Genomic DNA, 26,834 nt, shown 5'->3' on the forward strand with positions numbered 1-26,834 from the left:
AGAGAAATAACACATAAGGATGACAGTTCTCCCTGTTTATAAATTCAGCACTGAGCAATAGCGAGTAAGATCTCAAGCCAGGTATTAATGTCATCCATAGCTTAAGGAAGCATTTGAGCCATTTTTTTTAACCTAAAGTTGCCCTCTTAATGACAAGACTCAGGCCTTGATTTTATTTTTATTTTGAAAGCAAGTTGGGAAAGTTTACAAAACCTGACCAAGAAAAAATTATGAAAATATTCAACTGGATTCATCTTTGGTTACTTCTTATTGCAGTTCCAATAAAACATACACCATTTCTATAGTTCAAAAAAAGTCAGAAGGTCAATCAACATAAAAACAAGACGTGCTTTCTTTACATATTCATAAATATCCACAATATTAGAAAAGTTGTTTTGCAAAGATTTTTTTTCTGGCAGTGTTAACTTACTATTATACACAGGCTACAAACTTCTTCCTAAGCCTTTAATTACAAGTGGAGCTATTTACAGACTGCAAAATATTAAGACGTAAAACTCCTTCATAAATACGAAAATAGATCATCTCGCAAAGATCTTTATACTTAATCAAATATCTGGCTGCCCCTCCTCCCAAAAAAAGGTTATTTGTTTTGCATAGAAATGTAGTGACATGCAATATAAACAATAGCATTAAGTGCAAAGAGGAATTATTCAAGTGTCTTTAGTTGTACTGGCAAAAAATACCAATGTTCTGTTACACGTAATACATCAATGCCTCTCCAACAAGCATAAGTCTGCTATAGCCCCTTGTCTGCACTGCTTTTGAGGGGCAGCAATTCACATGCATTCTCTTAGTTGCATTTTATCAACCTGCAACCTCAACAAAAATAGCTTATAACAGACATTTAAATGAATTCAACATAGAAAGATTTAAAGTGAATTAAAAATATCTTTGATCTCTTCAGGGAACCTAGCAATATGTAGAAAGTGTTTTAAAAGAGCAAGAACTGCTCCCATAAGAAAGTCAAAAATCATGATAAAATCCAATCACAGTAAAACTTTGTCACATCACTATAAAAGAAGGAGTCTGCTGACTGCACGTTCGTATTCATGTTCATCAGTAGCTGTTAGAAAATGGCCCCCAGTAGAAAAGCACCCTCAGGTAGGCAGAGAACCTAGGAGTAGTTACTAGGTGCAACCTAGATTCAGCTTTACACAACCAAAGGGATGATACATAGTGAGTACCAACTGCATCCGGACCCTTGAAAACACTGGGTTTTAGCAAGCACTTCGCTATTTTAAAATGGCATTTTACTCCAGTTTCATACACACGCCTCTTTTCCCATGCAGACCACGGATCCAGGAAAGGCCTGAGTTGCTATTCCTTGGCATTTCTCTTTCCGACATCTCCACCTCAGTACAAAGAGCTAGAAAAGCTGACAGATGTGCCCTATGCACGTCAGCTGGCTGTGCTTAGAGCGGACATTTAAGAAAAGAACATTTTAGCCATGCTGCTTTGTAAGAGCGCTATTCAGAGCAGGGAAACATTTTAAGAGACAGTGGTGTAAGAAAACAGATGAGGTCACTGTGATGGGTGCCACAGAGGTACCCCAAGCCAGACAACCAGAGCTAATGCAAGCCACAGAGCAGCCAGAGGCGTGGGTGTGCTCTCCGATGAGGCTGCAGGCAGTTGTAGGATGCTGGACAACTTCCTCGCAGCCTGGTGATCCAGAAGTAAACTGTTCTTTATTATTGCTTGTTTGTCTGAAGTCACACACCTAAATGCATCTTGTGACAACAGAAGCTGGTGCTGATGGTTTCCCTCCCGAAAGATTACAATTGTATAAAAGATTAAAAGATTAAAAAAAAAAAAAAGCAGGCACCAGGCAGGCAACTAGCTGGCAATTGAGTTCTGCTGACTGTTTCCCTGTCATCGAATGAAATGACACACACACCACACCGGCCATACAAGCAAGCTGCTCTGCACTCTGCAGACAGGATACACAAGACAAACTACTCTACAGATCAGCACCTGCAAGGAGCAGCCAGGTGTGGGCCAAAAGGGGGATCTTGGTACAGACAGGCATTTTCTCTTTCAAACTGCTAACAGCTGCCTAATCTGGCATGGACTGTGCTAAGTAACTCAGCGACACTGGGTTTCTCATTTCATTCTTCACAGCCACTGCAGAGGGATAACTGCTGCTCAGGTTAACATACATTTCACAAGAGGAAGTCATTATTATAACTCACAGAATAGTTACCTACACCTCTGGAAAGATAAGCATCTCAGCCAAGAAAGATCTAAGGCTTTCTCCTTCATCCTTTCTTTGAGATAGGAAAAGAGTAGGAATAGTCTTGCTTCCATCAGACTAGCTTACATTTTCTATCCTTACAAGAGAGCAGGAAGAGAGTGTAACAGGCTACCTGGGTGAAATTTTGGACTCCACTGCATCACCATCTGCTCAGCAGGCATGCAATGCATACCTCAGTTAGGAATGATAATACAGGTTAAAAAAAATTTTTTTAAATTTTAAATCCCATGGTTCTTGGGATAACGATGGTGGAAAGGGGCAGGATGTTGCACAGTCACCACAGAACAAGCTTTCCTGTAAGCCACATCCCAGAGTGGGGATCTCTGATGCTTCTTCCAGCAAGCAGCATTAAAGCTTATGCCACTGCTTCATTCGCATGTACCTGCTGGTGGAGGGAAGGAAAAAAAAAAGAAAAAGCTCATCCCATTCAGTAACAAGAGAAGCCCATGAACACAACAGCTGCTTTCTGTAAAAGAAAAAAAACTGTTACTTTGAGACAAGCTAATTTTCTTCAGTTTAACAATTTGACAATCACAAAAAGCCTTTCTGTGAGTCTACTGTCAATCCTCCTCCAAGAGCACTTGTGTGGCTGCAACACTGCTGGTAACTTCCCCCAGGCAGGGGATTCCTGTCCTCTATCAAGCAGTCTGGTTTTAAATAAGGAGCCATCATTACTGCAGTGATATCACTGAGATGGGATGTCATACCAGAGAGGGAGGTGAATGTGACCCTTCTAGCTTAGTGGTAATAGCCAGCTGTGATGTAGATATTGTATTTAACTAACTATTCTGCAGAAACAGATCATGATGTCCATTCAGCTCTTCAGAGGTAAGAGCCCACACCTCCCAAAAGCTCAGTACAACTGGTGCTTCCATTGGCAGTTTCTCCAGAAGCCCAGAAATGACAATGCCTAGAATATGGCTCTCCTCTTGTGCCCTGGGCAAATCTTCCTCCACATTTGGGTTGGGGTACATGAAGAGTTGTGCAAGGAGAGCGGTACTTACCACATCCTGTTTTCCTGCACTAATGTATTACACATTATTACCAGATCCCAAGGGAAAATGAAACACCAGGGAACAGATTCTTCTTGTTAATTGCAAAGTACTTGTCATGTGATTCAGCCTGCAGATTGCGACCAGCATGAGGGGTTTTGTTTTTGCTGCTTTTGAAAGAAGAGCTTGTTTAATGCTGCAGCAGCATTCACAGCAGCTCTGGGACCAGAGAGCATTCCTGTCTGCTAAACATCGCTCTGAAAGATCTCTGTGCCCGTTTCTAAAACAGAGGCTCGGACTCACGTGCACTGCTGCAGAATGTTAATGCAAAATCTGCGGTGGTTTAGAGCAGCTGGTCAATCAGAGGAAGAGGGAAAACCTAAGGGTTGCTCTTTCTACCCAACATGGAGCTTAAGGCCTTGAAATGCTCCATGCTGGAATCCAGGTCAAACTGCTCACTCGGAACCTGCTCTGGCTGCTGCCTCTTGGAAGGACTGTGGGGCCCACATGGCCATTCTGGCTGGAGTATCTCTCCCTCCTAACGCAAATCAGGGAAGGGAATAAGCACAGTCCAAAATAAAGTTAAAATAATCAGTCTCTCCAGACGCTGTCTGCAGCTATCTGTGTGACGGCCAGTTTCTACCATCTGAGTCTCTTTTGAATGTGAAGCCCAGCACTACAGAAAAACAGAGTTTAAGCAATTGGGAACAACTGTTCCCTCAAGGACATTCAGTTTGAGCCCTCTCTTCATATGTCACAAGTTGGCTGCGTGCTACCACTTGCTGTGATGTTGGAGGAGGTCTGAGACAATGGGGCAGGGCTGTCCCCATCCTGCTCCCTGAAGGGCCACGTCTCTCTCTTCAGCTCAGTGGAAGGACTAACACTGAACAGAGGCTTTGTAGACTCTAGTGGAGTATTTTTCAGTATGTCATCTTCCACTTCCATCTCCTCAGAAGGGAGACAACCCACAAACACTTGTGAGGAGCCATGTCCTTCAGAGTTCACTAACTTCTCAACTGGGAGCTTTTTGTAAGATAGTGGCTCAGGCTGGGCCAGCACTAATGGTTGATTACACACTGGATCTCCACAAGGGTTCCCAACAGAGCAAAACCCATTTTCCTCCTGGGCCACTGGCCCATCTGAACAGTCCATATCCTCTTCTTGTCCTGATACAAGAAGAAATTCTGGCCTGTGAGGCTTTGCTTGAAAGGGGGGAATCTCTGACACACCATATTTACTGCTACTCAGGAGTTTTTGCCGAACCTCTGCACCTAGCTGGGTTGGGTCACACCTGCCGACAGTCGAAGACAGTCCCCCAAAGAGGCCATATTCCTTGTGCGGCAATTCAGGAGAGAGCGGAAGTGATCTGCATCTCCTCCCAGGAAGAAGGGAAAATTCTTGCCAGTCTGTGCTATACGCCTGCCGGAACTGGGAATGGCTGGCTTTCAGGCTTCCACCTGCCTCTGGAGAATGCAAGTCAAACACGAGGGAGATCACAGACTTGCTTGGCATGTCAAAGAATTTGATCTTCCCCCCCTTGAGGTCTTCCCGGGCACTGAAGGGATTAACTTTCCGTCCCAACCCTTTGTTTGGCGTATAGTAGGGGTCCTGCACATTTATCTTCCTGGAGGGCTTGCGGGAGAAGATATCTGACTGGCTGCGTGACAACCAGATATTCCGACGTGGACGGGGTGACTTCGGTGGGATCTTATCATCCAGGGAACTCAAACGTTTTACTCCTGGTCCTTTTTCAATTGACCCTGAGTAGCAGAAAAGAAATACTCTTAGCTTAAAGTAGTCATATGCCTGCATGTCTGCTCACTCACAGAGCCTTCACGACAGCTGTAAAGAAAAAGCTGCATTTCTGATGTTCCAAAGTATCTTCCATAAGCACACGTTCGCTCGTTCCTTACAAGTTCCTGCACAGACACAGGGACACTATTCCCTTCTCCTCAGTGTATTATTGGTTTCAAACGTGGAGATTTGGCAGCCCTGTCCACAGGACCTTTTAAATGTAAGGCAGTCAAAACTACATTGAAAATATTCTCTCCTCTTCACTTATGCTGCAGGCTAATTAAAAGTTATCTTAAAGACTTGAGGAAATGCAAATTCAGTTCATGCCATCTTACTTCCCTAGGCAGTGAAACTGGACTGCTTCTTTACCATTTTATGATCAAATCTGCCACCTACATTATGGGGGATGCTAATTTGGCAAGATAATATTGTCTTCAGAAAAAAAAAAAAGGAAAGGAAACTGTACAAAAATTTGGTAGGAATGAAGAAGTCTTTCCCTCTTCTATCCAAACCCTGTATTTCAGGGCCCCTTCAAACCTCCTCGCTGCCAGTACACTGACACAGCAGAGATGGCACAGGGTGGTCTTGGAGAAGAACAATTTGCAATTTGCATGTTTCTAGATTTATCATCCTGGCTTCCAGTAGAGGTTGGTCAAGATCCCTTGATGATACTAACCATAAAAGAGAGCAAGTACAAAACATAGTTGCCAAAGGGAAAATTTTAAGACCAAAATAAATGCCCCTCCTGATACCATGAAGAGTTTAAATCATTCCATCCCAGCCTTCATCCAGTACATTCTCCAATACAGAAACTAGGGACATAGGAGAGTTCAACTCAATGAAGAGGAGTTAGAAAGTTGTACATATGCATGTGTGTGTATTTATTTGCCCACATGCACACACACACACACACACACATATATATATATATATATATAAATAAAAGCTGTATCACTAGAACAGGATGGGAAAATTGTAGTTGTAGGAAAAGATGCTAACTCCTTGAGTGTTTGGAACATGCATCTGCCACTGGCTCTCAAGGTGCCTCTGAAGAGCTGTGGTAGAGTAATAACAAACGGATATAAAGAAGTGATATCTCCTTTTGATTACCATTTCCAGAATAAGCCCATATGGATTTCCACTTTTCCCTTTAAATACTGCCACAGTTTGGACTGTAGTCACTCCACCTAGTAAAGACTATGCAAGTCAAAAACCAGCATGTAACACTTCTCCAAGAAGATGCAAATCTGACATGTACTCCAAAGGGAGAATGCCAGGAAAATTAAAAACAAACAAACAAACAAACAAACCCACCCAAACCAAAACAAGAAAACCCAACAACAACAAACCCAACAACCAAAAAAAACCCCCAAACAAACAAAAAATTCTCCTTTTTTAACTTGCACCTCTTAGATGCTTTCCAGCTGTGGGAGAACTACCACATGCATGCACTCCATGTGGTTTGCAATACAGAACTTACTTCAATCTATAACCATATTACAGACAGATATATATGTATATCTATTGTGTATTTATGTATACACAATACAAGAAACTATGTTTACTGTACTCTAAGTTTCCAATGCCAGAAGACTACTAACATAAAAGACATCTAAGACGGAATACGCCCCAGCCTACAAGAACTGCTTGCAGTTTGCTCTCCACACCAGGTGGCACTAGACAGCTTTAGAGCCCTTCAAGGCCAGCGTTCCCAAGCAGATCTGGGATTCATCTTTTCCCCAGTCTTTCAGAGTATTTCTAGGTACTTTATAATACTCTTGCATCCTCTCTGCTCTTCCTCCTGAAGGAATTTAAGAAGTTTCTAAGTGTTACATGTAATATACACCAAAGAAATTATGTATATGCACTAAGTATGGCAGGGACAAAGCAAAAGCTGATGGATTTTCATATACTATTAGCAACTTACAAAACCATTCCCAAATGAACTCTGAATTTCCCCTCAAGAGCTTGTGGGCAGAATCTTTTGAGGCACTTTAACAGTTAGCTGTTCTTTCCCAAAGGACACTCTGCAGTGCAAAGTATATAGCATTGTTCCAGAATAATTTTCAGGCTTTGAGTAAAATAATTCATAAGCTGTAAATAATACTGTATATAGCTGAAATCCCAGTCTTCAAAAGATGAAGCATCGTAGCCTTTTGCTGTTAGCCTGCAGCAATGTTTGCACAATACAGACACTTACCTTTGGGTTTTCTTTCACTGTTGTCAAGGTTCAAAAACTTTCTCTCTCTCTCCGAGTCCTCATTTCTCAGGCGGTTTAAAATACCCTCCAGTGTTTTGACAATATCAGCAAATGAAGGACGCAACTTTGGATCCATCTGTGAATGCACACAAATCAGTTAAGTTCAGGTGGGTTTGTCCAGGCTATTCTACTTACACAGTGGACAGAGGGACAATCTGAAGGAACTGAGGAAATCCAAGACCGTTTTAAGAAGTGTGTTGTCATTGCAAAAAACCCAAGTAAAGCAGAGGAAAAGTAGTATTCTGTCCCAGTTTATGTCTATTATACCTCTCACATTTAATTGCCAAGTTGTAAACATTCTATGATGAAGACGCATTTTAAATTGAAAAGGTGAGAAGCTGCTAGATTCAGGGCTTCAGAGAGGGTTTGGTTGGTTGGTTTGTTTCAAACAGCTTTCATAGTTCAAGGATTTCTTTCTGGACTCCAGTTATCAGTCAGAGATTATATATCAATGTTATTTCAAAACGTGCCTGAAGCAATAAGGATTAAACAGAGCAACTTGGCTATGTCATTCCTTAAAAGTTTGTAATTCTTCCATCATCTCCTTGCGGCTTTAATTAAAACCCACTTAAATAGCATTGCTGATTTTAAAGTTTAAAATGTTGTATCTTTCCATCTGTTAATTAGTCTTGCTACTTCATGTACTGGTCTGTCTTGTAAGGAAGCAAGATTGGTTACATAATTTGACAAAGTAATAAAATAGAAAAAAAAAATCCATCTTCGCCCACATAAAATACCCCCCCAGTCATCAGTATATATTCAGTTTTGTATTTATCAGTATGTATTTATTTATTCACCCTAGTAGAAATGGATCTCTAAACAAAGTCCAACACTAAAATTGGACTAGAGGGCAAGCAGCTTAATTTAAGTAGTAACTCAGAAGGCTTTTCATCATTTTGAACATTGACCCTGTATATATGTTACAGGTTTAACTACTGTAGGTAGCAATGTCTAATTCAGCCGCTGAAAGTTAACCTCATTACACTATTAAAAGAGTCCGCTTGACCTGATTCCTGTTTCCAGCCCTCTAAAGGCTTTTTCCGAGCAGACAAGCCCAGACAGATCTCACCTCTAGTACAAAGGGAACAGTGGTGCTTTGTACACAACAAACCCCAAAGACCTGCCTGTACTGCCTTGCAGGTCCTATGAGACAGATCTTTCTGAAGAGAACCGGTATGATCAGCAATGCCAGAACACTTTCTAGCAACATGGTGTAAAGGGCTAAAAATTCATATGTATAGTAATAAAAACCAAACAAATCGCACTTGAAGAGCTCAAGAGCAGCAAGGAAGTTGTTCTAATGCAGCAGCTGGAATTTCCTGGCATAGGAAAACATCTTTTTCTGCTTTCCCCATTTCCCTGAAAGAGCAGGGCAAGGGCAAGACCAAGGCACACACTCTGTACTCTGACAAACTTACTAATTTGGGAAGCTTAGAGAGCTGTGGCAAGTTACAGAAAGTAAGAAGAGCTCTCTGGCTATTTAAATTTCTGCTAGGTAAGATCCAGGACAAGAGCAGCAATGGAAAAGTGACTCAGAGCAACATTTGCCTCTTCCATCCCTGAGCAGTTCAGATTCTGCTCAAATTGAACAGAAGGTTCTTCCTCAAGGCAGTGGTTGCCCACAGCTCAGCTCGTGCTGGTAAGTTTTTTGCATGATCATATAGGATCACATTTACAAGCATTTGCACAAGTAAGCTTATAGTTGTTGGGGAGCTGTAAGTTTTAGACTTCTTTGCATGTACTTATTTAAAAAAAAAACCCACTTTATAACAGCAAGTTAAAGAAATTTTAATCCACTACTCATACATGTCGGTTTTTACTGGTTTTATAGGTTGCCCTAAAACACATTTCCTGGCTGTAGAAAACCCCAGGGCTTTGCACATTAGTTCAGCTAATCAGCTGAGCTATACAGTTTACACTGTTTGTTGACCTATTAAATAATAAAAAGCTATATAAACATCCATGTCTAACAGCAAATTATCACACAGATTACCTATTATTGAAGCATAGCATGCTTAGGAAGATATAAGAAAGCCTTATCTGTTCACCACCTTTTTCCTTCTACTAGGTAAGTTGCAAGTGATTTACAGAATGCCCCACACTGAAATCAGCATATTAATGGGTTGATGACAAGACAGTAATTTCCACTTTCAATTCAGGGAAGGGACAGTTATTATACAGGAAGCAGCATTTGACAATAATCAGTAGGAGAACATCCTTTTTCTCTCAACACATCGAATTCTTACATGAGAATATAACATCAGTCACTTCCCCTTTCTTCATGAGTACACTTTTACTCTGAATTTCACCTGTGCTGAAAAATTGCTTTGAATCATGCACCATGTGTTTGGATGCAGTACAATTTCTGGAGTCTACAGGTGGGAGCCAAGATTTCCAAAGTCGAATCCTACCTCTAGCCAAACCCTTTGGTTCTTACATAGTCAAAACACATTATAAACGTGAATCAGACATACCACTGTCCTGGTGAAGCAAGCTCCACTGTACTAAGGTGAAATCAGAGGATTGAAGTAGCTTGTCCAGAGTAAGTTCCACAAGCATTTTTAGAATTAATTTACGCTATCTTGTGTCAAGAGCAGCAGTCACCCCCACCTGCTCACATCCTCACCTTTATACTGCTCTCCCCTTCAGTGAGCACGTGCATTTGTACTAATACAAAGTAAAGAGACAGCTCGGGGCAAAAATAGGCATTGAGAGCATGGAGAGATGAGACTGCTTTTTTCAGCAGCACTGTTGACAGGAAAACAAAGTCTGAAAAATCAGTAACAGACAGGAATAAAAAGCCTGTTCTGAGACTTTCTTACAAACACACAATCGGACACAGTGCTGGTATTGGCTCCAGCAGGGCCTGGTTGTGGAGTCCCAGGCAAAGTTTTGTGCAATAAAATTTTTAGAAGTTGCCTCAACTTAAGTTGTGCAAACTGGACATTCCCACCTTCAGCTGAATTTGCTGGAAGCTTAGGTTCTCTTACTTCATATAAACCAGTTTACTATACAAAGGTACTAGCAACCTTTGTTATGGGATAACCCACAAGAGATCTACTTCCTTGGAATTTTCACACTGAGGAGCCATGAAGGTATCCAGCACTATCACAATTTTACTTGAATAATTGGCAGAAAATTCACTCCATACAGCACATTGCCTATAGCCTTAGTGATATTAAATCATTTGGGTCACAGTTTGTTTTTTTTCAGACCACAGGCTAGGGATTTTAAGGTTTATCCCACTTTCCAAAAGGCAACATATAGAAACTTTAGAGTAATTTAGAGCCTGCTTCTGATTTGTTTGTCCCCTCTGTTTGTGAGAACAACCCAGAATTCTTTCTTCACAGTTCAGTAGGTCTGTACACAATAACAGCTGGATTTTGTCAGCCCAAGGGCCAGCCAGTGTCAATAGCATACAACTGGTTATGATCAGCCTGAGCAGCCTTCAAGAAGCTGTTCAGTGTGCCAGACCTGTTTGTTTAGCATGACAGAACACAGAATTGCAAAAACACAGGATAGACCTTTTGGAAGGGGAAGGGAAGGGTTATAAAAACTGCAAGGGACTTTCTGGGTTATCAGAATGTATACTGCTTTTATAGGTAGTCTCTTCTGTAAATGCTTTAAGCTCTATCTTCAAAAGCCAGAGGGATTTAGAGAACTCCAGTTTAGGCCTCTCCCCTTCACATAAGATACTCACATTACAGCAGTTGAAGGCCAGCTGGAGGAAGTCAGGGGGACAGTCTCCCACCATGTGCTGGAAGGCATCATAATCTAATCCAAAATTCTGTACAAACAAAAACATAGCACAGAGATATAAATGTGGTCTGCTCTCTGTCCCAAAGCATCTTCTGTTCAGGGGGTCCCTACATGGAGTTATCAGGAATAATCATGAACACCACCTATCAGCAGCCACATACAGAGGATTTTGAGAAAACTTCATGCACACTCTGAACTTCAGCATCCCCAATGGGGATTACTTGATACAAGATACCTGTAAGAGAATGAGCTGACTTCAAAGCCCATCCTTCTTCCTGGACTCAACTGCAATCCATTGCATTTGAAATGTTGCCTGTGTGGATCTGGAAGCAATATCTTATATTATGATGTTTCACCATGGTGACTTTCACAGTGTAAATTAACAGCCTGCTATAAAACCAGAGGCTTCGCTATGATGAAAATTTATCAATTAAAATGGTTAATTTTTCAGTGGATGGTAGACTGGTAATACAAATTACCCAGTTCCTTAAATGCACTTCTATGAAATCTGAAGGGCAGAGAAACAAAAGGATCTCTTATTTACTGCACTTCAAGACCTAAGCAATTTTGCATTTTCAGAACTGGAGGCAGACAGACAATTTGGAACACCCCCCATAGAGGGCCAAAAGCTGCCCTGCAGATGGGACTCAACCAAAAGGCAACTGAAGAAAATAAGAAGTCTCTCATTTGATTAGTTGATTCTAGCTCAAATCCACAGTGCTTAGCACAGTCCATGCAAAAACAAGGGTGAGCTTTTTTTAGCTGCTGCAAACATAGCTCCTGCCCCTTTCACAAGGAGGGGCTGTTTAGCAGATGCAGTGTGCCAAAAGTGCTCTGTTCTGAATCTGGCGAGAAGTCTACATGACCTATCACTCTACAAAAGGAAGGTCACAGCAAAACTCTCAATGTTCTGCCAGTTAGGGGCAGAAAGGATTTCCCATGAGGACTACAGTTGGACAAAGTCTGTGTGAAAGTGTCTTCGATGGAGCTTCTTACAATAACAGCACAGAAGAACAAAAGCCTTTTACAGGCTATTTTTCATGTACCACCTATTCATCGTATCTTTGGTAGCAGTGCCAGAAGTTCTAAAGGCCAGCCATTATCATGCATACTCACCACCTCCCACCAATGTTATAAACGTAACCACTTACCTCTGTGCGAGGGAGATAGTCTGGATCTGCCTGTATTCTTGCTATAATCTCACACAGAATTATACCATAGGAGAACACATCCGCCTGAGAGAGAAAAAAAATAAATAGCCACGTGGTTCAGCTATGAATACTCAGCGTTCTTATCTGCCACTGAGTTTCTCCTTACCCCAAATGGTTATCGTGAAACAACTAAACCAACACTACAGCCTTACAACACTAAGCAACTGCATTATAGCTAACATTTTGCATGTGAAGAAAAGTAAAGCATTCTTGTTGCACAAATAGCAATGATAACTTTAAAACTCTTCCAAGGAAAAAAACACCAAACCACTTTTAATTCAGCAGTGTAAAAAAAAAAAAAAAAATCCTTCCTTGCATAAAGAATGGTGACATTGCATTTGATGTCTTACAGATGGCAGTAATTAAAAACACAGCCAAAACATGACGTGCCTATGTATCACTGTGGTTAGAAAGATGGGTTTAAAATACAAGTGATCACAGCCTATCTAGAACATTAATGCTGTTTTTAAGAAAAATTACATTTTTCTCTTCTCACAATTCAGTACCTCTGGAGAAAGCAGTGTCTTTCCCAAAGCTTGAGATACCCAGTAACACTGTACACCAGGATCAATTTCCACCAAAATTTCCATGATGCTTAATAATCACTTATCTGACTACCCCTGGAGCTGCACAGTTCCTCAGATTTCCACCGACCTGAATTGATCATGTAATAAAATTTAGGAAAACGTGGAACACAAGTCTACAGAGCAGAAGCTGGCATCCCTCATCCCTTACATATCAGGCAGGCTTAATATGTCATGTTTCATGCTGATGAGGTACGAGACCTGCTTCCTCTTTAGTCCTCCATGCCCTAGGGTTAGTGAAGAATGTGGTACCATAGATTTGGGTACTTTATTATTAATTTAGGTCAACTGGAACTCTTAAAAAAGCTTTGAAATGGTAATTATTACATTCATTACTGAGATAGCTATTGCTTTCCTGCAAGTTAAAAGTACCACCAGTTAAACAGATTATTGACTACTAGCTATAAAAAGGTACAGGATGTGGGCTTTCTCACAAAAAAGCTGCACTTGCAGGGCTGAAGTAGACTATGTCACACACTGGAGAGAAAATCCTGTGTGAAGAAGAGCTTGATTGAAAATACTATTTCTAAAATCTAGTGTGATCTGATCCTCCTTTGAAAGAAACATTTCCCAATGCCACAAATAGGAAAACTTAAAAGTACCTTTGGAGAACATTCTTATCCAGGTATCTTATCTTCAGAAATACTTTTTTTTTTTTATTAAAATAATTGTACAAGTTTACATACAGACCTTTTAGTTCTACCCAGATTTCACTCACATACAGTCAGGAAAGCAACCTCACTATATTTCTCATGAGACTTGGTTAAATTAAGTTGTGTTAGGCCAACAAGCCATTACCATATTTCTGCATGTTGGGTGTTTCAGAACAGGAACAGCATCACAGTGAATTATGCTAAAGTAATTCTATTTCCATATAAGAATCCACACCATTAATTAAAATATTAGCTATTCAATTCACACTCTCCCTTAGTCTGAATGACCTACTGAGTACAGAAATGTCACAAATGAAAATAGCAATAATTGTAATATTATGGAAATTCTAAATCTTGTATACAGCTATTGAAGAGAAACATCTGACAACTAATGTCCATTTATATCATGTACCTACCTTTTCATTGTAAGGTTCATCTCTGAGAACTTCAGGTGCCATCCAGAAGGGTGAACCCACCACTGGTAACTTCTCACTATATAGATATGGGATAGATGGGGGGAAAGGGAGAGGGGGAGAGAGAGCAGAACCATTCATTAAATGCTCAGGCATTGCTACTAACTTCCCATAACTCCAAGTATCTGCAGCAACTTTTACCAGAGGGAAGTCCATACAAGTAGGTTCCATAATATACTGTATTTTACACTGGTTTCCTACTGGAGTCCCTGGAACATTGCATAGCAGGAGGAGAAGGTAAAGAAAAAGAAAGCTTCGATCAATTATGCATATTTTTATTTCCAGTTTCCAAGTGCCTGGCCACTTCTAAAAAAAAATTAGTATTTTATTTTAAGGTCACGGCTGTTCAATAGTTTTGGTTTCCAAACTTTTGGCAGAGTTGGCTCCTTCATCCATACAGAGAAAAGTTTGTGGGCATCAATTTTGGGCTAGATGTCAGGTTCTCCGTTCATGCAGCAAGACATGCAGGTATACATTCCTACACGTACACTGGTAAGCAGCTCTGAAAGTATTCAGCACAGCCTGCTTGCAAACTGTTTTTTTTTTTAAAAAAAAAAAAAGTCAGGATGGACCAGATGAATCCTTTAACAGGGAAAAATTATAAGTCATCATAATAGAGCCAATTTGAAAAATTTGCAATGCTTCCATATGGCTGAATATTGGGGCATTAAGAAAGGCCTCCAGCTGACCTTGAAGGAATACATATTAAGAAAAAGGCCTCTAAAGGCCTCAAATAGCATGGCTCGCTAGCCAACAAACTGGAAACAACAAAACTGCATTTGAAAATGGAGGTAAGACTAGATCAAACCAAAATGGTGACTAATGCAACTTATTATGTTGTTTGTTTTAGTATCAAGCTACCTTAACTTCAGCTATTATTATACTCTCTGTTTTCAGGGCATTTCGAAACTAGGTATTAAGAACACCTTAAGGCATCTGTGATGACTTCCTGATTTTGTGACACGTTCGTATGAATACAGCTGAAGCTTTCAGCACCTTAAAGGGCAGACATTCCACAGGAGCATGTAAGATACACAATGGCTGTACTTATCAGTAGTTTCGAAATTAAAATAATCACTTTGTTAAGCTTTTAGATCAATATTTCATCAACATGAATGCAAGCCTTCAGACCTCCCAAGATACAGTTTTAGGATACATGCCGTTTAAAAACGGTGCGTAGCTGAGATCAACTTTATTGTTTTCTTTGCTTTCAAAAGAGCTGGAAGGCTTTTATTGATTTTACGCAGAAGCACACACTGGAGAGAATCTGACAGCACATTTCACAGTCAGAATACTCTGAAATACACAAGTCAATATACAGAGAGAACAATGAAATCTTTGTCCTTGATCTCCCTAACAGAGGGATGACAAAAGGACTATTTCCAATTGTGACAATAACTTGTGACAGTCACCTGTGCATTCCTCAAATGAGTTAAGATTATAATTTCTTTCTAGGGAGAGCAAAATGGTGAGCTACTGTTAGGCATTAATTTTAATATCTCTTTGTTATAAACCTGGATCTTAACAACTAACCCAGAGGTTATAACCGAAGAGAATAATACTGGAATGGCACTGAATATTGTTTATGAAAATAGAAAGAAGCTAATTAAAGTTGTTTGGAATCAACAGAGGACATTTATTATAAAATCATCCCAATCCAGAATGCTGGACAGTATTTTTGTGTTTGCTTTATTGTGATTTTTTTAAAACCAAAATTCCAAAGTACCTGCTTAGAAGATCTACTGAAAAGCTTCAGTAAATCCTCTACTCACTGGAGCATTTTTAAAGACTAAATGTCACCACTAAATCTATCAAAATGGACAGTAATTAAGGCTGGAACATTTTGGTCATCCAGCCTGCAGTTCTAAACTGAAGACCAAGGATATTTTTTGCAAATTTTGTATCAGAATGCAATAATGGCCTCAGAGATCCAGCCCATCAGAGCTTCTGACCTGCAATTGCACTGCAACCCTTGCTATGTTTTGGTTAGTTCACATACCTGTGATCAGGAATTTTCTCTGCTAAACCAAAGTCTCCTACTATTGCTGAGTATCCGTTCTCATCATGTTTTATTAAGCAGTTCTGGAAAAAAAAAAACAGGAGAGTTATTGTCTGGGCATGAAACCCATATACCATTTGTTTTATTTATTTTTAATCTGGAACAAGACTACAAGATATTGTTTGGAAGACATTCATCTATGAGAAGCTTTTGTCTGAAAGCAATCACCCTTTTCCCCTACCAGGCCCCCTGCACCAATCACACGTCTGTCAAACTTAAGATGCTGCAAACAGCCTTACACTTAGTTAATAATCCACTTAAAAACTTGCTGAGAAAGCAGGCAGCTACAGGCAGCATATACCCAGCTAGGTTCTAGCAAGAATCAAGATGATTTAGCTCCCTTACTGCTCAAGTATGCAATACATGCTGTTCACTACGACACTTTAAATTTTCACTTTACAATTTGCCTGTAGCTGACAGGATTACAAGATCAGAGCAGACTCTAAATGCTTTTGTATATTTTGCTACATTAACTACTGAAAAGGAACTCAGTGCTTTGCAGTAGATTTTCATCAGAAAATACAAGATGTGACAAAGTTATATGTGCTTTTAAAGCTCAAAATTCTTTATTCTATGGGACATCATAAAAGATGATTTAAGGGAAAAGTCTAATAGGGAAAAGGTGCCAATCTTTTCCTTTCAGATGTGCCCTCCAGTGTCAGGAGGGAGGGCAACTTAAGGACACACAGATAATTCTGGTCTGGCAGCATCGCATCACATCACACACAGAGTATTACCGATGTATTTTTGTTATTTATTTACAACTCTGAGAAATATGCTTTGACCGTTCCAGTACCACGTCTTTTCCCTTCTCACTGAATGAATCAATAGCTGACTTCCTTAAGGTTTTTTTCTGGCCTGCAATAGGTGGAGCAAGACAGAGAATTCATTCCCTAACCACATGCCTTGCTCTGTATCCTTCTGCAGGCAGTACAATAGCAGTGACAGGCAGCAAAACCACTGCCGACTCCTACAGAGTGGTACCCTGCATTAATTAGCTAAACAGCAGGAAACACTTTCTAGCTTTATTGTCCTTGGATGTACAAAAGCCCCTTGCTGACCCTAAAGCATTAGCTTGTCTGTATAATGCAGCTACCAAGAAAAGCGAGTCCCTTGTCTAAAAGATCAAGTTCAGGTCATCACTGTTTACATTATTCAGAGATGATTGTGGCACAGGCCATGAAGTGAGTTTTTTTCCTGCCAATTAAAAGGTTAAGCAAGCCACTCCTGCAATCATGTAAAGAAAATGCATGCCAGCCTCTTGAAACACATGCCAGGCTCCTGAGATGCAAAGTTCTATTTATTTAGTATGACTCAAGTATAATAAATGCAGTTAGTTTGGGGGTTCATAAACATGTACCAAGTTAAATCAACCATGCTTGCCCAAAGAGCAGCAAAGCTTCTCAGTTACGGGCTTTGTTATCTTTTATCAAAGAGCACATTCATTCAGCTTGCCTCTGTTTAAACATTTGGTCACTGTAAGTGGACTTAAAACTGAGAAGGATAAAACTTTTCTGAAAAATCTTACTCAAATGATTCAGACGAGTGGAATTTCGTTGTGTACCACACAGAAACAAGCCCATGAGAACACCAGAGATTTTGCAGTGTACAAGAATGCTGATACTATTTTATGCAGCAAAGTATCAGGTTATTTTCTGCTATAGATTTCTTGGCAATTAAAGATGATTCGTAATTTGACATTTTTTTAAAAAAAAAAACCCTACAGTTCATAAAAGAACTAGTTTCAAGATCTAGATTTCCTTCTTGCATTATCTTTGTCTATTCACATTTTGTTCACTTCGAGTAACAAGACTGCAGTAGTTCATTTTACCTTCTGGATTTCGTGGATTAGGGTTATTCTCCAATAACCCCTGATCTCCAAAATCTCCGGGGGACATTTAAATCCAGACTAAGAACTATTTTCAACATAACATTTCTTCTCACCTTAAGATCTGCAATAATTTAGAGGGCTGCTTTGATACCAAAAGGAGGGCTAAATATGCAGCTTCTTACCTGTATACAGCCACATCCCATTAGACAGCAATACCTCACCAACTGAAGATGAACAATCTTACCCCCCCCACACCAAGCCCCAGGCAGTCCCAGCTCTCAGGTACAGCACTTGAACTATTATACAAGTAAATTATTCCTAGATAAATCATAAATTAAACCAATACCGCATCCAATCTAGCTGCCAAGTAATGCTACCTGACAGCTCTGGGGTCCTTCCCAGATGAGCAGGAGCTACCGGCAGCAAAGCTAGGCTCCCTTTTAGTGCAGGCTTTTCCAGAAACCACAGAGAGCAGACATCCCACTGCTGTGGGGTCCAGAGGTCCTGCAGGAGAGGCCAGTACACCATGACAAGGCAACGGGTGAAAGCCTAGGGCAACATATCTGCTATAAAGTACTGATCAATTGTTCTGCTGTGGTGGACTGCACAAGGTTAAATGACAAAGAAGGAAGCTAAACTATTCTCTCTCATTAGTGGAAGCGTGTCTTTTGTCTGCATACGAAGAAGTGCAGAGTGTGAATTTAAATTCATTAGGATGCGTATTCCAGTACAAGAGTGGCTTTTTTATTCACACTTAAATCAGCTATGGGCAGGTGACGTGCAGCAGACAAAAAAATGCTGGTGTCACTACAAATGCTCACTGTAGTGAAACTAAACTGATGTAATTCAATTGGTGCAAATTTTTATGTAGCTAAGCACCAATTTCCTGGAACCCAGAAAGCATGGAAGCCTATTCCTAGTAAAATCAATAGGAAAACCCTTCTATGGATACTAGTGTGTTCAGACATGACCTTTCAAGCCTGTAGTGCTCATTCAGGACAAAGTATTGCAGATGGCGATGCTTCATTCTGTGCCAAGATTCTCCAAGTGTTCAAGGCTTCAAGCACCACCATACTCCCTCTCCACCCTAGTAAAGCTATTACACAACACTGCACCAAATCCACAGCACAGATAGTATAGTTACCAGATTTAAGATGCAAGTCATAAATAGGTGACTTAACACAGCCCACAGTAACTGGTAGTTCATGTGCACTCAATGAAAGACATTTCTAAGCATTCACATTCTACTGCCAAGATAAATCAGGATCAAAAAAAGGCACAAAGCTTCATCAGAGACTAAAAGGTTGAAAAGAGCTTTTAAATTTAAGGTAGAGGTGGTACCTTAGTAGGAAAAGTACAGAGAATACTGCGCTGTTTCTACTGACAAAGTGATACTTCTCAGTTTCTACAAAAAAAGAAAATACGTCTATCGGTTTGGTATGAAGAAGTTCCATTAATGGATTTTGGCACAGAGATGCAAGAGTTCAAATCCCTCTCTAGTGCAAAGAGCCTCTCAAGAATTGCCTAGAAGATGAAATGCCAAGCAGCTTTACAACACAGGCTTTAGGAAAACACTTTCGACTTACTATTGTGCTATTTGTGTAAGCTGCAAGGCAGTAAAACATGACGACCTTCCCAAGCTTTCCCTTTGGACCTCTACAGACAGTGATGTTCCTTCCTTCGGCGGCTCACATGGTCAAGGAGGGCAATATTTGCCTTCAGTTGGGTTCTCAAGGTTTTTTCCCCCTGAAATGGGGACCCCATCAGTCCTTCCTGAGGCAGTCTCTTAATAGAAGCAAGGAGCTCTGTACATGAGCCCTGAAGAGTTAACAGAGCTGTTTATGCAGGGACAGATGTGAAAGAACATAAAGCCCCCTTTGTGTGTTACAGGAGCTTAACATCTGCTTTGCACAGCATAATCCTACTAAGACGAATGCAATATTCTACTCTCCCTTTTACATAAACAAAAACTAAAATAGACTCAAGAGTTTCAGAATTAAAAATAAGTTGCTAGATGAAGAAACCCCATCATTTTATTTTACAATATGACATACAAGCTAAACTCCTCAGAGATTTTATTGCACTCCAGAAAATACAGGAACGCTACTACAGTGTCATTTGCAACCCTCTGATGACCATTACCAAATTAAAATACTTAAAGGCCAATTGAGATGTATCAGCTGTTTTTAAAGTGCTATCCCCTAGAAGAAACACCATTGACAATTAAATGTAGAACAGGAAGTTTATAATACTAGATACACTTTTGAAACTAAAACTTATGTTTAAGGGACAGGCTCCATTTGGGTCCCAAAGTACCAGTAAAAGTTTAGTATTGTGACTATTATTAGAAATAATCATCTGTAACAGCTAATCTTTTCAGTGCAAGCCCTCCCCTGCAGTGCAAAATATCCAGGCAAGAGCTTACTGTAGCACAAAGGGGACCTTACAACTGCAGCAGCAAGTATAAGACTCATCAGACAAAGGTTCTGTTCATTGCTTGGGTTTTATTTTGTGTTAAACAAGCAAACAGCATACAAGGTAGGAAGTCAGGGTATGTCACTTTCAAGCCCAAAGGCAGTGAATTTATATTACATCAGATAACCCACAGTAATTGCTTACATGCATGATTCTGTCCCGTAGTAACTGAGACTACTCCTCTCTCAATGAAGGAAGGGTGAGCCATTACACATTTACTGTGAAGTGAAAGCATATATTAGCAGGAATGCACACACATACGTGTGTGTGTATATATATATATAAAGGCCTAGAGATCAGAATTTCTTAATAGATTTTATCATCAATGGAGCTCACAATGTTTCCTAAAACTGCTCACAACCTACTATTGATTCTAAGATGTTGTTTTCAATTGTACATAATTCTGCAAAACTAAAAGGCATTTGTTTGGGCGTTTGCCTGTTTGTTTTTAATCAAGAGCTTTGGTAGTGGGTTTTTGGGGAGGAGGCCGTTCAGCTAAGACAGCTCAGCAGCTTGGGAGAACAAATCTTAGAATATGTGTTTAGTGCATGCAATGGATTCACGCAATTCAGTGAATTGGGGCTGTACATAAAACACTTGGACCACTATTTTCAGGACTCTGGTCACTCTTGCCACAGAAACAGCAGGGTGAAAGACAAGGCTGGAAAGAGATGAGAAAGAAAGGCTGGACTGGAAATGAAGGTCTCCTGTCTTGTGGTTAAGACTATTGTAATGTTGCCCCAGGATCTGGATTCTGTCCGTCCTCAGCATCACAGGAGGATTCTGTGACAAGGAAGCTAGTTCAACAAAATCTGTCAGAGATTGTTGCTAATCTTGTGCTTTCTCTGCCTCCAGGGGTCAAACCTGACTATTTTATAAGTGCTGTAACACTTCCAACTGCCCCTGAGGTCAGTGAGCATATTGCCTTGAACTTAAACATGTGTAAAATGCCAGATACTACAAGTAGAGTCTTAAAACACATACCCAATATTCTTGCTTTTAATCTGTTCTGATAAGGCTGAGTTTATTCATCTCCCTCATCTCAGTGCTACTCTAAGAATAAATTCACTGATATTAGGGCAGGCACTGGTGTAACCTGCCAAGGAAATAAACAGTGCTTCCAGAGCAAGGTTTGAATGCAATGCAAATACAGTGTAAACAATGTGTTGAAGGAACTCTCTGTGTAGTAGTAAGATATTTGTTTTGAGGGGTGAGGTACAAAAGAATTTTGCTGTATGCTTTTTGCAGGCTGGACACTTCTTCCCCGTACCTTCCCAAACACTGTTATTTTTATTGTAGGTAACAACAGACAGAACGTTGCAAAAACAATTCAGATTAAGAAAAACTTTATCACAATCCACTGGCTCCTATTGAAACACTTCCAATGTTTCACATTATGATTTCTGTTTTAACGACTGCATCTTCTATGACTACAACTGTCAAAGGTCATAACTGGACCTCCTTGCGGATCACTGAACGACGAAGAAAATTCCAGGATGCAAATCCTCTTTGTGCACATTCCAACGAGCCCCAAATAAATAACGATTCACAGGGCTTGCAGTGATACGGATAGGGGACAGGGAATGAGCCAGTGAGGCTGGTTATCATAACCCATCTACGGCTTAATCTCCGTGTAAATCCCTTTATGACAAGTCAAAGGTGAGGACACTGCATTTATTGGCTTACAAAATGTACAAGTCACCTTGCCCACACACCAACCGTCTGCAGGCTGGAAACAGCCAATCCGACCACTTACCTTCTGACAGACTCAAGTTAGGCTGTTGCTGTTGATCAGGGCAGATCAGCCTGATCACCTAGGGCAGCCCAAGCTCAGAGACTGAGCTGCTCACAACATGGGTAAGTACCAGCTGTCTGGGCAGCACTCTCTTCTAACAAGCACTGCCTGTCTTTGACAGAAGGGCAGCAGGGAGGGCACCAGTGGGATATCAGGGCTGACATGCCCTGTGGGCTGCCACATCGACTATAATGACCTATATCTACTCTTCTCTACCGTCCTTCCCTCTGGCTTTCTGCAACATCAATGCTTTTCTGCCACTCTCCACATGGTGCAATTAGGAAGAGAAATCACCCTGCTATATACTAATTGTCAAAACCACTTACTCTTCAATCTTAGATTGGCAGGGAACAGAACTTTTTCTTCTTTAAGTACATAGACACATGTAACGCTACTGTCAGAGCAAGACATCTCTGCTGCCATAACTGACAGAATAAACTTTACGTATTCACACCACCTGCTCCAGGAAGCTGCAGGAATTAGAGGTTTGCCAGAAACAGAAGAAGAAAGGCAGAAGTACAGGTCTAAATTAATTCAAAATATTTTTAATAGTAAAATTCATATTAGCCAGATAATTTGCAGTGGGCTATTGTGTTAATTGTAATAGGTAAAGCATGGAGACATTCCTGCACAGAAAGTCTCAGTTTCATTCTGTTCATAATTCAGTCAAAGCCAGTAAGTTTTCTAGAAAAATACCTCCCTCACCCCTCCAGCAAACTCGGTGCCTGTTCTGACTTTTGCAGGTGTCTAAATCCTTGTCTTTGCCTTCATTTCATTAATAAAGCCATCACATCAATTACTGAAGTTTACCAAAGAAAGAAGGACAATAGAGAACAATATTGACTCTGCCCTTATCCAGTCCAGATCACAAGTTTTCTCCCAAGGAAAGAGCCCATCACATCTTCCTTCAGCTCGCTCACACATTGACTGTTTGCTAGTAAGAATGAAGACTCATCCCACCACCAGTACAAATCTGGTAAAATACAAGGCATCTCCTCAAGCAGTAGCCAAAAGCCATGCTCTGAAAGTTGAAAATTGCGGTGACAGGTTTTTGCTATGGTTATTGTCTTAAATTTTTTGCTTGGGAACAAAGCGACTTGTTTAAAACCTAGCCAGCCAGCAGGACAAACACTTGCCCAAAAGGAGAGTCATTTGCCCAACAGATTTAATTTTAAAGTATATTTCATCAATACAATAATACACTAATAAAATTCACAAGTACCCAGGCGTTTGAGGCTAGGTGTTTAATGTACTTCCCTTCTCAAACAGAACAAGCAAGTGCATACATCACCTCAAAAAATTAAAAAAAATAAATAAAAAACCCCCAAAACACAAGCAACCCAAAAAACACAAGAAACGGGAAAATACAGAACACAGCTGATGAGTTATACTTTTATCCTGACAGCTTCCAACATGACCCACACAGATACTATACCTTTATTGCTAAGAACCATCCAAATATAGCATTAACTGCTAGTAAATTCTTAGGGTTTGGTGTGTGTTTGTTGTTGGTTTGTTTGTTTGTTTTTTTAAATAACCCTTACTACTTCCTGTGGCCACCAATGAGTTTGCCACTGCAGTGAAATCATGCACTCCTGCCGGCGGGTGCATTTTCTAAACAATTGACATTCAACAACAGATAACACTGAAGCATTGGTAGGGCAGCTCCAGAGAATGACATACAATTATGCAAAGCTTTGAACAAAGGCATTCACAGAGGTCTCAGGAAATGGATTTTCATATGATTAGCCATCACAGTACATGTTTATGATAAATGCTGCAGGCACAGAGTTCTCTCTAGTTACTTTTCGTTCCTTGCAGTAACTCTACTTCCCCACTCTTAAATGTACTAAAATACATCCTGAACTGAAAAAAAAGGGGGAACACCACGTTCTCTTTTCAGTTATTTATATGCATCTCTTATCTGCACTGAAATGGAGCTTTCTGAGCATATCATGTCAAAGTGACATGACTCCGAGTCTGGGCATTTTTCACAAATTTTATATTCTTCCTTGTAGAATTCAGCACCTTTCACTTGAAAGGACACCCAAGGAAGTATTTTACTACTTTACCGAAATACTTCTTTCACCTACCTGTTGAACTAATATTTTTTTCCCCTTGGTTGAATGCACGTCCTTCATCTGTTTAACACTGCACTGAGGTAGCTTTAAAAAACCTAAAACTGGCTGGAGGGCTAGTAGTCATTCACATTTGAAAACACACTGTGCTGTGTTTTTAATTTTAAAAGCTGATTCCAATCTTAAAAAAGGAGTTCCTTTTAGCCTAAGATAATGCTCTTCTGGATGCTTTTGATTGAAGTGACATTATGAAGTCTTCCCAAGAACAGTTTTGGAGTACTTTACTGTTGCGAGTCCCCAGTGAGCTTAAACTAGCTCATTAGCTCCAGACAACAGGACAGACAGAACAGCAAAGCCATCAGCACAGGCTGCAACAGATGGCAAGATCCAGTGTGAATACTGGGGCAATTTGTTCACAGAGCTTAGTGCTCCTATGTCAATATTTCTAGCTGAGCATGAATTAGCTAGCTACTTCAGCCAACTAAATTCATAAAAGTTGTCACCAAAGCAGTTCAAACAAATCTACGTCCATTGAAAACTCTGCCACTGAAATATCATTCTGGAGGAAATTCTGAAATTTGAAAATTTTACGTAAACTGGTTTGATCTTACGGACTTCAGAAACGAAAGAAAGCAAGCAGGATTGTGGACAACACTTAATGCTGAATTAGTAATGGTCACTCTTCCTACTGAAGCAGATTTGTGAAATACATGGGGAAACAAAAACAACAAGGAGATTTTAAAGTGCATTTGTAATAATCTCCTCAATTTGGGTTCTTTATGACTGACCTGTTCCAAATGTTAGATTGCTATGCTTAATTATCCAGGGATTCAAATACTTTACTGAACCATAATTCAGAACTAAAAACTCTGCAGCTGCTTTCTGAGAAATCCTAATCTGAACTCATTTAAGGAATGACCTTCCTTCAGGATAGTTATTTCTCCAGTTCCCATACAAACTATCAACATGTTTTGAAGAAAGTTTTAATCTTATAAACTGTATTGCAAATTGTTTCTCAAAATGTCTTAGATCCCACCTTATATAATAGCAGTTCTCTGCTGGAAGGAGGAGAAAGAACCAAACAAGCAGTTATAGTACCTTCATTAAAAAGTTCCCTTCATTTTATAAACACTACCTTGGATGTAAGGTCTCGGTGGAAAATGCCTTTATAGTGAAGATAGCTGATTCCCATGGCAATGTCGTATGCCAGTTTCACCCTCACTGTCCAGGGCAGGTGCTGGTTACCATCTAATAGCTGTTCCAGGTTACCACAGTTGATGTACTGAAAAGACAAAGCAACATTTGTAATTCACTATTTAACTTCATATATTATAAGGAATGTAAAATTTATTTTTACACAAGTGCCCTCAGCTCAGCTACACATTAAAAACTTTTTTTTTCCCCCCTTAAGGGCTAGGCAGGCACAAAGTCTGCAGATCTAGAGAGGCAGAAAATGTCTCCCTTCACCACCTATACCAATGCATTTATGTTAAAGATACATGCAACAGCCACCACTGCATTAACTCTATGGTATTTAAATACTGGTATTTAAATAGACCCTTCAAAAACACCCTACAATATAATACCACCCTCTCGTCTCCCTGTGAGGAAAATAAGGGCAACAAGGATGAAGAGCTAACTCTCAGGCAGAATAAGTCGACAAAGAGAGAGCTAAGTATCCAAGTGTAGGTCACAGAGCCTGATCAAGTTCCCAGATATCAATTCCTAAACTGAAGCAGCATCAAAGAAAAATGTTACAACATGCTGCTGTAAGCTACACTTTTTCACTGATGTGTCTACAAGTCCTAATGAGCAAACTGATTCCCACTGTGTTCAGTACTACATCAACCCCATCAAATGGTGGCCCTCATGAAAAGGAACCTACATTAAGTCCAAGATAAATCCTACATGAGATAGTAAGACAAAGCAGCACCCAAATGATGCTAAGCAATATAACCCAGGATTAAGACACAGCAGCTCCACTGCTTCTCAAATAATCATTACAGCAACACTGGGCTTATGCTTTACGTATAGACTGTTTACATCACAACAGCAGCTACGCCATATTTGAGTAGCTTCTTGTTTCACTCCCAGCCTGAATCCCCTCACCAGCCACAAAGCAAAAAGACTAGCTCACTCTGGAAGGAAAACCTGGCAGCAATGCAGTGACTTCTCTCAAGAAAATCCAAGCAAAGCAGACAGGATAATTTGCTCCTGAGCCTAGTCCAAGCATGTAACACTATGGGAGGCTGCACCAACTTTGCTCCTCTGTGCCAGACAGCTCTCCAACACTCTCTCAAGAAGCTTTGCACTTTCCTGTGTCATTCATCCCGACAAAACATGTGCCACCATTATCATGTTAAAACAAAAACTGTAAATGTAGCTCTTGGTATTTCAGAAACTTTGAACTCGTTCGTATTTCATTGAGCTTCTTTGTGTCTTGGAGCCTGGGGCACACGGCAAACATGAACCACAGACCACACAGCATGGATGTAGCTGATTGCCTCAGACTATGCACATGTAAGCCAGGCTTCTACTAGTAGGTCTGGGGGTCATAGCTCACCGCCTGGATAGTCTACATAAAACAGCTTCTTCCTT

At 40.3% G+C, this 26,834-nt stretch overlaps 1 protein-coding gene across 1 annotated transcript in view; it reads right to left on the reverse strand.

The window, feature by feature from the left end:
* Positions 1-249: 249 nt before the first annotated feature.
* Positions 250-26,834, reverse strand: part of TESK2 (testis associated actin remodelling kinase 2) — an 82,930-nt gene continuing 56,345 nt past the window's right edge. The window contains exons 5-11 of the mRNA XM_068406908.1: positions 25,372-25,518; positions 15,998-16,080; positions 13,942-14,017; positions 12,229-12,312; positions 11,019-11,105; positions 7,259-7,394; positions 250-5,024 (exon numbers count right to left, since the gene is read on the reverse strand). Coding sequence (XP_068263009.1) covers positions 4,012-5,024; positions 7,259-7,394; positions 11,019-11,105; positions 12,229-12,312; positions 13,942-14,017; positions 15,998-16,080; positions 25,372-25,518 — 1,626 coding nt within the window. The 3' untranslated portion in view covers positions 250-4,011. The remainder of the gene's footprint in view (positions 5,025-7,258; positions 7,395-11,018; positions 11,106-12,228; positions 12,313-13,941; positions 14,018-15,997; positions 16,081-25,371; positions 25,519-26,834) is intronic.

This window comes from Nyctibius grandis, chromosome 8 (assembly GCF_013368605.1).
Source record: "Nyctibius grandis isolate bNycGra1 chromosome 8, bNycGra1.pri, whole genome shotgun sequence".
Taxonomy (NCBI): Eukaryota; Metazoa; Chordata; class Aves; order Nyctibiiformes; family Nyctibiidae; genus Nyctibius; species Nyctibius grandis.